General features: G+C 39.2%; 1 protein-coding gene across 2 annotated transcripts in view; it reads left to right on the plus strand.

Moving 5' to 3' along the window:
- ZCWPW2 (zinc finger CW-type and PWWP domain containing 2) overlaps window positions 1-10,850 on the plus strand; it is a 41,105-nt gene extending 30,255 nt beyond the window's left edge. For both annotated transcript variants that reach the window (XM_083468502.1, XM_083468501.1), the window contains exons 8-9: window positions 7,168-7,289; window positions 10,372-10,850. In XM_083468502.1, coding sequence (XP_083324628.1) covers window positions 7,168-7,289; window positions 10,372-10,545 — 296 coding nt within the window. In that variant the 3' untranslated portion in view covers window positions 10,546-10,850. The remainder of the gene's footprint in view (window positions 1-7,167; window positions 7,290-10,371) is intronic.
- Window positions 10,851-11,169: the final 319 nt, after the last annotated feature.

Raw genomic sequence — 11,169 nt, forward strand, 5'->3', positions numbered from 1 at the left:
AAGTACTTAATTCCTTCCGGAGGTCCATTCTTAACCTGAAACTGTTCTTAACCTGAAGCACCACTTTAGCTAATCCGGTCTCCTGCTGCCGCCCTGCCGCCGGAGCCCAATTTCTGTTCTTATCCTGAAGCAAAGTTCTTAACCTGAAGCACTATTTCTGGGTTAGCGGAGTGTGTAACCTGAAGCGTATGTAACCTGAAGCGTATGTAACCCGAGGTACCACTGTATCAACATAAAACACAGCTAGGTCATCCTTTTAGTCAATTCAGATTGAAACTGGTTTGGGGGGAAATGCATCAAAATGCAGTTTTTCGTAAGAAATGGCAAGATAGATATGGATTGTGGCTAACGTCATGTGTGAGAGGGCGCTCGATGCAGAGTTAACTAGCTTAAGTCCACAGCCGAAGAGTAAGTATTTTGCACACAGAAATTAAAATGTACTTGAATATTCCATGGAATCACAGCAGCTCAGCCAATGGCTGGGGAATGACTCACAGTTTAAAGAGTATTTCCATCTTGATACACCTGAACTGTTTTTCAGTCGCAGCTTGATTTAAAATGATATGATTGCTAAATCAAACTTATAAAAGATGTGTGACTACAACTCCCATCATCCCTGGCTAACAGGACCAGTGGTCAGGGATGATGGGAGTTGTAGTCCCAAAATATCTGGAGGGCCAAGTTTGCCTATGCTTGCCTTAGTGGATCAGATAAGTGATTGACCTGAATCAGGGACCAGGGCCTTATAGGGGACCTCTCAAATAATACAAAACAGTTAAAGTAAAAGTTAAACAGTAAAAAGTAAAAGTTAAACAGTTAAAGTGTCGGGCTAAAGGGGCTTTGCAGTCAGATTTGATTATAAAGCTGGCTTTCTACAAAGTTCAGAGAATGCTTTCTAATATTGTACTTCAAATTAGGAGGCGTGACATACCAATATCTAAGCATCCGTGGTTGTAGCTAAGGTGGGGCAGAGTGACAGCTGCCCTCCCCTAAACCAAGTAAATCAATAAAAAATACTTAACTAACTGAGGTTCTGCCCCCCTAACATAAATCCTAGCTACTCCCATGTAAGCATTAATTACTAAATTTCATTTATTATCTTTGGTCCCTGTTGAACTGGCACATCTTCAGTTGGGTCAAGGAACAATGTTATTGAAAGGGAGCGGGGAAAGGAATAGCTGCTGTTGTATCACCCGAGACTTTTGTTATAAAGCTGTGTTCAATTGGGAAAAGGTAAGAGCAGTACACTTGGCAAGGTGAGGTTGTTTGCCAGCCTGTAGACTGCTTATACAGGATTTCCCCCAATCCCAAAGTTTAACCATGATCATGTTTACATTTCACTCCATTGTCAGCTCAATGCAAATTCTCTAATACGCCCTCTGAGTTGCTGCAAATCCAAGCCATTTCAGTGCTGACAAGTTCAATTTTAACCTTATTGTGCAGTTGCTGCCTAATGTATCTAAGGAATATGAGATCCATACTGCAAGGCAGGCCCTTCGTAATAAGCTCCCAGGCTATTACATCTGTTACCAGCTATGGAAACATACAGATCACAGCATGTATTGCTAGACATTATTTTAAAAGTACAATCCATCTCTTTTAAAGTAAAACATGCACAGTTGCATATCTTCTGCCTAGTCTTCTCTGCTCAGTATCAAAGACCAGATATTAGCTGTTCTCCTGTTGGCAGAATTTTTAACAAAGATGCAGGTGACAGAGATAAAAGAAAAGAGGGAGGAGAAATCACGTGTACAAGGTGAAAGATAGTCAACAGCAGCATTGCTGTGATTGCATGCAGGTAATAGCAAACTGAACATGATTCAGCAATGTTGTATTTGTGGCACACAAATATAATGCTATCAGGTTATATTATGAGCAGCCTGATAGCAAAAAATAAAAAATAAAAAATCGGAGAAAGAGAGAAAGTGCAAGAGAAGCTGTCTATTCAGAACAGGTTTAAAATACTGATTTAATAATGCTATGTTCACTTTTTAGCTGCCAGAATTTGGGTAGTATATTGACAATTGACAAATGGTTCAGAGGTGGAATTGTGACAGATAGATAAAACACACAGGTAACATAAACTATAGATACGTTAAACTCTTAGGAAAGCATCATAACTTTAATAAGTAATTAACAATCAAACAAGCTGCCCAGGAATGAAGCTGAATTTCTTTTCTCAGATCCTTTCAGAAAATCCTATATCTGGAATCTGTCAGGGAAATTTTAGGCAGAAATACTATTTCTCAAGCAAAGGATATACCTCATGTTTTATAAGTGAGTTTCCTTCCAGTTCTACGTGCATAAAACATTGGGAAACATGTTGCAAACTATTATAATCATGAACATTCTGAGATATATGCAACATTTTGAAAGTTGTCAATTTGTACATTCTGGACAGTGTAAAGGCACCTTTCAGTCTTGATTTCATTCTACCATGTGAGTCTAAATTGGCTTAGGTTCAAGTTCATATATTATTGCAAACCAGCTGTATTTCCTAGTGGATTCACATAGCCATTTTACACAGTGATAATGATGATCGTGTAATGGCTTGATAGTCTAAAACAGCCATGTATTGACTTCTAAATACCTTTTAAATATGTATAAAGTGTAAACAATAGTGACTGAGGGGAGTAAAGCTTTGTAGGGCATGATGATTGAAATAACCCACGTATGCAAGGCATCCTATTACCGTGAGAAATTATATTATATTGATTGTTTAGAATATTCTACATTCAAGAGAACTTTTAATTCTGTTAGCTAGCATGAGGGTTGTTGTGATTTTCCCCGTCTTTCCAAAATAAAAGTGTGTTGTTAGGTTCTTTTAATGGTGTACAAAATGTTTGCTTAGTATGCTGACAGCCATACTTGCAATAACTACAAGAGGCTCCTGTAAATTAAATGCTTCCTGCTGCCCCAGTTCTTCTAAATCACAGCAGTAGGGGTATTAGCTAACATTGAAGCAGACAGAAGTAGTATCTGCTGACTACATTTATTAAAGTTCTGTTTACAGCCTTAACTCCTCTCTACTTTCCCCATTAGTTCAATGCAGAGCTTTTTAAAAGGAAAATTTGGAACTGCCCAGTGGTATGTGATTATAATTCACAGGCAAAGCATGTCTCACTACAACACACCTGTGTGTTTTCCTTGTGTGCACACACATGCTTTCCTCCGTAATAATTGGGAGAAAATTATCCAAACTTGGATTTTGACAGCTCTAATGCAGAAGGATTGCTTTCATATCAGGAATACTCTGTGGAGAGAAGGATTGGATTATATGGACACTGCCTTTGGCAGGGAGAGGAAAAATTGGTATGCCTGATCAGCGGCTGGAGTCCTAGGGGAGACTGGACTACTTAATTTACTTTTCATATTGTTGACAGTTTTTGCATCACTTAACATAAAATAGCGTCTACACGACTTGAATTTTTGAACTGCCCATTTCCCTCCCTCTAACTTCCCATTCTGGGTTTGGCTGCCCCTTAAAAAAATTCCTGGTTCTGATATTATGACTAGTAATAAAGGGCACCATCCAACTTAATTAAAAGGCATGCAGATTATGCTGTTGATTTCTGTGGGTTTTGGAAAATATGACGTAGCAAAAAGCTTAAAGAATTCTGGCAACTATAAATGACATAGTTGTGGTTTTCTGTCCTTTGCCTGTATTATACAGGAGGAGTCTAGATGGGAAAGCTATTAGGCAGTGGATATTGAGAGAAAGGGATGCGGGTGGCGCTGTGGGTTAAACCACAGAGCCTAGGATTTGCCAATCAGAAGGTCGGCGGTTCGAATCGCCGCGACGGGGTCAGCTCCCGTTGCTCGGTCCCTGTTCCTGCCCACCTAGCAGTTCGAAAGCACATCAAAGTGCAAGTAGATAAATAGGTACCGCTCCTGCGGAAAGGTAAACGGCGTTTAGGTGCAGTGCTCTGGTTCGCCAGAAGCGGCTTAGTCATGCTGGCCACATGACCTGGAACATGTACGCTGGCTCCCTCGGCCTATAGAGCGAGAAGAGCGCCGCAACCCCAGAGTTGGTCACGACTGGACCTAATGGTCAGAGGTCCCTTTACCTTTTTATTGAGAGAAATGTAGTATGGGGACAAGGGTCCCCCCCCCTTCAAGCCTGGATTTTAGAATTGACAGATGGGTTTCAAAGAAGACAATAATTCATTTTTATAGTGAAAAGAATTGTGAAGCACTTCTTCAGTGTGATATCAAAGTAGCATTGAGCTTGTGTGAATCTCCAGAAACAGAATTTTACATCTCCATTGAAAAGAACACATAACCTACAATTCTTAATTGCTAGGTAAATGGAAGCCATACCTTGACACACTTGTAACTAGTGTGACTAATAATGCATAGAGGTTAACACAATAAGTACCAGCTGAATAAGCCATAAAAAATACCTTTTCAGTGTAAAGCCTGCTATCAGTAGCTTCTGAGTGTCATGCACTAAATTGACTAGATATCTAACACATCTAAAGCTTTCCTAAGGTAACTTTAAAGGATGACACCAGTGAAAATTGGATTAGATTGTATCTAACCCTAACTGTAAGGTTTTATTTGATGCTTAATTAACTCTGGCTTCTAAGAACACAACTGAGACTTTATATTTCGACCAGTAAAGTTACAAAGAATAATTTTCTGTCCTCATATTGATTTATTTGGCTTGTTTGCTTTTACTTCAAATATAGTTGTCTTCTGAAAATTTCAAAAGCTAATTGTATCATAATGAGAATATTGTTTACCCCAAACACACTGAACATGGTTATCGTTCACCTCACTTGAAACCAAAGTTGGGATAGTAAAGAGATTCAAACTGTACACAAGAAAGATGGATTGGTGAGAGGGCAAGAAGTGAGTGTAGCTGTGATACAACCTTCTTTCTATCTTCTTTAAAGAAATGGTGGTGGTGGTGATTATGACAAATTCGACAATATTTTATCAGGAAAATAGATATACAAAGGCAGAATCAAACAAGACAAGATTAACAATTATAATAAATAAAACACAGGGTTTGCATTCAGATGAACAGCACAATCCTGTGTATGGGCATGATCCAGCACAGCACAAGGAGTATCCACTAGCACTTCTCTGTCCTCTCCACCCCATTCCACCCCCCTGCCTAACTCCAAAAACTGTTCTGGTATTTTTGAGAACCCTCAGAACAGATCTATCTTTCTGGGGGAATGGAGGATAGAGGGAGAAACTGGAAGTGCCATTGCACTAACAGAGGCTACAGGTACATAATTGGATCTCATGACTAAGGCAGAGGGCCTTCGCGGTAGTGGCGCCCGCCCTGTGGAACGCCCTCCCATCAGATGTCAAGGAAATAAACAACTCTCTGACTTTTAGAAGACATCTGCAGGCAGCCCTGTTTAGAGAAGTTATTAGCGTTTGATGTTTTATCATGTTTGTAATATTCTGTTGGGAGCTGCCCAGAGTGGCTGGGGAAACCAAGCCAGATGGGTGGGGTATAAATAAATTATTATTACATTAATTTTAGTGGGTCTACTCTGAGTAAAGGTTAGTTGGATGGAATCCAATAGTTTTGGAAATGATTTCAGGGTTTTTTGTGGGGGGGGACTCCCCCCCCATAATCTTTATCTGTAACTTAAATGCAATTAATTAATTTTACAGAAAATTTACATTCATAATTTATTTTTATTCATGCTTGGGATGTTATCTGTCCTCCAATACTTTGTGTACATTATTCTACCCATTTTAATCATGTATGCAATCATTTCACACTGTGTCAACAAAAGATTTTGTCTTTTTTGCCCAAGTTAGTGCAATTTATATTTGGATTAACTCTACCACAAATCAGATCATTCTGTTTGTTGCTATTTTAATATCAGACCAAAATTACATGCTGTGTGTCTGCCAAATATGATAAGAAGTTACTATTTTTGTTTACATATCCAAATAAATAGGATTGTAATTACTAGTAATTTCTATCTGCAATTTATTTTAACTGAAACAGTTGGAATAATGTTCATTAACTCTATTTTGGCACCAATGCACTCATTTAATCTATTTGCTTCAGCTGGTTGAGTTGTAGGATCTGTCTTTCACATGGCCATCCTAACCATGTCTAGTCAAAAGTTAGCCCTGTTGAATTATGTGGGTCTTACTTCCCAGGTATGTGAGGTTAGAATTGCATCCTTAAATTGTTAAGTGATGAGTACAAATGGAGTTTCCACCAAAAGCCAGTCAGGCTGACCCCAGTGAGAGCACTTGACTTCATTTTGTTGCACAGGAGTACAGTGCTATCTTGGTTCTTAAACTTAATCCATTCCGGAAGTCCATTCCAAAACCAAAGCGTTCCAAAACCAAAGCACACTTTCCCATAGAAAGTAATGGAAAATGGATTAATCCGTTCCAGACTTTTAAAAACAATCCCTAAAAGAGCAATTTAGCATGAATTTTACTATCTAACGAGACCATTGATCCATAAAATGAAAGCAATAATCAATGTACTGCATAGCTGTGAACGTTTCCCTTTTTTAAAGGGAAATTCCCTTATTCCGAATAGGATTCCTCGCAAGAAAAGGGAAAAGTTGACAGCTATGATGTACTGTACTATAAAATAAATAAGACAGCATTGTAGATGATAAAAATTAAAACTGATTCTTTTTACTACCTGCATTGATGATAGTCATTATTTGAAGGGGGGGGGTATCCATTTCCGCAGTCGCACAATCAATCCACCAGTAGCTGAATTGGGTTCCACACAGTCAGAAAAACAAGTTAACCGAAAAAGCCTCAAAAACAAAAATGAAAAATAAATAGCAAAAACAAAAGCACCAGACTCAATCCAGAAGTCCATTTGACTTCCGAAATGTTTGAAAACCAAGGTGCAGCTTCTTATTGGTGCAGGTGTCCTGGAAACAATAGCTGACAGCTGCATCGGATGTTCGGCTTCCAAAAAGCGTTCCAAAACCGGAACACTTACTTCCAGGTTTTTGGCGTTTGAGAACCAAAGCGTTTGAGAACCAGGGTACCACTGTAATGTCATAGAAAACACTTTTCTTTTTGTATCTAGAATTAGGATGCTTGCCCGTTCCACTTAACACTTGTAGTCCAAGCAGTCGACTGAGCAATAAATAGCATTGCATAAATGTACAATGTATATGTTAGCTAAATTATTAATATTGCCGTTTTTATTAGGTGTTTCTGAGACAGAAATGATACTAAAAGAATTGGACCACATTCTCAAGCATGTTGCAGCCCCCTCCTACCCATCTTTGGCATCATTTGTGGATGGAGAGAACAATAATGGGAGAGAAGAGGTATAAATTATTCATAGTTTCTGTACTAATTACTAATGATTGGGAAAACCACTTTAGTAGAATCCTTATTTTTGGCTAAGAAACACAACCTGAAATATTTGCTTATCTTTTAATGTACCGTATTTTTCGCTCTATAACACGCACCAGACCATAACACGCACGTAGTTTTTAGAGGAGGAAAACAAGAAAAAAAATATTCTAAACGAAATAGTGGATATATGATTTTTGTGGTTCATGCTGTGGCCACAGACATGTGATCTGACAGTGAGTTTGGAGTAGCCCAATGCAAAAATCCTGAGGATCCATGTGGATCCTGCTTTGTAACCACGGAGGAGGGATGGAAGGGGAACCATGGATCCTCTGCTCACGACTGCAGCAGATCCCCCCTGCCACCCGCATTTGCTCCATAACACGCACAGACATTTCCCCTTACTTTCTAGGAGGAAAAAAGTGAGTGTTATGGTGCAAAAAATACGGTACTTACAAAAAGCATCCACACCAGGTGCTAAAGGGTTATATATTAGGGAATTATAAGGCTGTTTGAAAAATGAAATACCGTATTTTTCGCTCTATAACACGCACCCGACCATAACATGTGATCTGTCAGTGAGTTTGGGGTAGCCCAATGCAAAAATCCTGAGGATCCATGTGTATCCATGCTTTGTAACCACGTTTTTGCACCACTGCGGCCCCAGGCAACAGTGGGTGTGTGATTTTTTTTGGTGCAAGCTGTAGCCATGGACATGCTATGTGATCTGATTGTGAATTTGGGGTGACCCTGTGCAAAAATCCTAAGGATCCGTGCTTTGTAACCAGGCTCTCTGTCCCTCTCCCCTCCCCACTCCGCAGCTCTTCTCCCGCTTTGCTGTTTCAAAGAGAGTCATGGAGGAGGGAAGGAAGGGGAACCATGGATCCTCTGCTCACGACTGCAGCAGATCCCCCCGCCATCCGTAAGCATTCGCTCCATAACATGCACATTTCCCCTTACTTTCTAGGAGGAAAAAAGTGAGTGTCATGGAGCAAAAAATACGGTAGTTAAAAGTGTATGCCCTGCAATAAGTAGAAGTACATGCATCTAAAAATACAATTTTTGAAATATTTATCACTGGGATCCCAGACCAGGGAAGCTGCAATCACTGATAACCTTGTTTTTATTTGCATTGCATATATCTGCATACAAACAGGCAAAACAGCTACTACTATAATACTCCTCTGCCAAGCCAAGTTCCATATTTTTTAAAGGGGTAGAGGAACTTACGGCACTCTGAGAATTTTTAGTTCTTTGTTTTTAAGGAAGGAGGAAGGAAGGGTAAAATATAAAATATATTATCATTATCATTATTGTTGTTACTGTTATTATTATTATTGCTGCAATATAATTCCTGAACATTTTCCAGGCATGCTAGAGAACAAACCTGCAACATTACAATTATTTAGATATTTATGTAGCATTTTAGCAACTTCAGCCTAGTGCACGCATTCAAAAGCTACTCCATGCAAAGTGTTCTGACTGTTTCCAAGAACGCACAGAAAATGTAAATTATGTTGTAGGTCATAGAAGGACTTGTACCAGCAGTGGACCTTGGTATTATGCTATCCTGTGCAAGGCCAACATTTGACGCCCTCCTCCCAGTCCTGGTGGCACTGGCTTAAGTCCAACTTTGGGAATGAGACACAAGGCTCTGGCAGAGTCCTAGAGCCCTCCTACCTCCATCCCAAAGCCCAGTAAGTGCTGGCCCAGCTTTTGGAAGGAGGCAAGACGATTCTAGGACCCTGTCAGAGCCTCACACCTCCTTCCTAAAGCTGGACAAGTGCTTGAGAAAGTGCCCTCTTCGACTATGCCCTATATCTGCCTCTGTATGTATCCAACATGATACAATGCCATTGAATTTTGTTCTGAAATTTGCATGACTTTCTTATCCAGAACCAGGAAAGTACAGTGCTACCTTGGGTTAAGTACTTAATTCATTCTGGAGGTCCGTTCTTAACCTGAAACTGTTCTTAACCTGAAGCACCACTTTAGCTAATGGGGCCTCATGCTGCCGCCGCGCCGCCGGAGCACGATTTCTGTTCTCATCCTGAAGCAAAGTTCTTAACCTGAAGCACTATTTCTGGGTTAGCGGAGTCTGTAACCTGAAGCATATGCAACCTGAAGCGTATGTAACCCGAGGTACCACTGTAGCAACCTTTTAGTATGAGTTTGCAGTTAATTTTTTTACTAATTGTTTCTTGGCTACATTTGTGTACCACTTTCCAGCAAAGCTCACAGTTATCTTTCTTGCCATTAATCCATCCAATATGCTGAATCAGAAAATGAAACGAGGGGAGGGATTATAACCGTTTTTCCCTGTTGATCTTCAATAACCCACATAAGGTTATCCAACAGTGTGAATGTATAACAATCCATCAATCAGTATTTGCAGCCTGTTCACATAACAGTTTTGTGAAAGGTTTAAAAAATAGCATTCCACTTTTCTTAAAAAGAGAGAGAGAGAGAGAGAGAGAGAGATTTAATGTTGTCTGTTTGCATATGGTGTGTACACATGAACTCACGTTTTTAGGTACATAGGAAGCTGGTGTATATCATTAGACCATTTCTCTATCCAGCTCAGTGTGGCTGCCGCTGATTGACAGGAGTCTGCCCAACCCAGGACTGGAAGTTGAACCTGGGATCTTCTGAATGCAAACAAAAGCTGTGGCCCTCACCCAATTTTCTTCCATACATTTTACAGTATGGAGATTTGAAGGTTAATTTACCTTAAAACATAAATTAGGAACCAATGACCTTGATCCAGCACTAGTTGATTACAACTATTTTAATGCAAGAAGAGCTTCTGGATAAGAAGAGTCGTAATTCCCATCTGCATTAGAAGAAGAAATAATACTAATAATAATAATAATAATAATAATAATAATAATAATAATACAGTACCAGCTGATACTAGATAAACAACTGCATTCAGATTGGTGTTCCATGTGTATGTCTGCTTCTGCTGGTAGCTCTCCATTCCTGTATCAGGTGAAGATTATCTGTTGCAAAATTGTATTTCATTTTAGAATACGAATATTTCCCCCCTTTTAGGTAGCTAACTTCTGCCTGGAGTATACTGAAAAAAGGCCAATGGAAATCAACGCCCAAGAGGACTGTATTATAATTGATGGAAAAGCTTTCAAGGCTGGAGAGTGCATTGAGAGTATAACAGACAGGTTTAAGGAAATAGAGTCTTTAATGGCTGAATTCCAAGACAGCTTGTAGCGCTGATAAGAGAGAACCTATTATACTATTTACAGCTTTAGAGTGCATTCTTTTTCACATATAGAGGGAGATCCTTAACAGCAGTTCAACAATATAGTTACTGTGAAGTTTAACAATTTTTTTTGGCCTGCTCATTGATAAAATTGATATCAAACTTAGTCCGTGTTCAGATTAAAAAGTGGAATCCAATAGCACAGTCATGCACGTTTAGATGTCTTCCCCTGACAATTATTTTCTTTCTCTGACTTCAAGCAAATTGTAGATTTCTATAAATCAGAATGAAATAAAGAACTATTTTACTTGAATATAGAGAGATTCTAAGCATTGTATTTCTCAGGCTTTCCAAAAAATAAGAGTCGTTTGCAACTCTTCAGGAAGTCATGTAAAAATATCTTATAGGAATTTTTAGCTGGAAATTTCAGTTTTACATCCTCAGCCATATGGCTTTTCTAGTATGAACCACTGATACCTCCTTTATTCCACATATATAATTACAATTGGGTTGTTCTCAGTGGGATTCATCTGTAGACAGCACAGCCTTGGAGGTTGAATATTTTGTTTAAAGAAGTGTCCTTTCATAAATGGTAGTCATGCTTTACATTTTGGATAGATGCTAAAAGATGC

This window comes from Podarcis liolepis (assembly GCF_965112155.1).
Source record: "Podarcis liolepis genome assembly, chromosome: 12".
Taxonomy (NCBI): domain Eukaryota; kingdom Metazoa; phylum Chordata; class Lepidosauria; order Squamata; family Lacertidae; genus Podarcis; species Podarcis liolepis.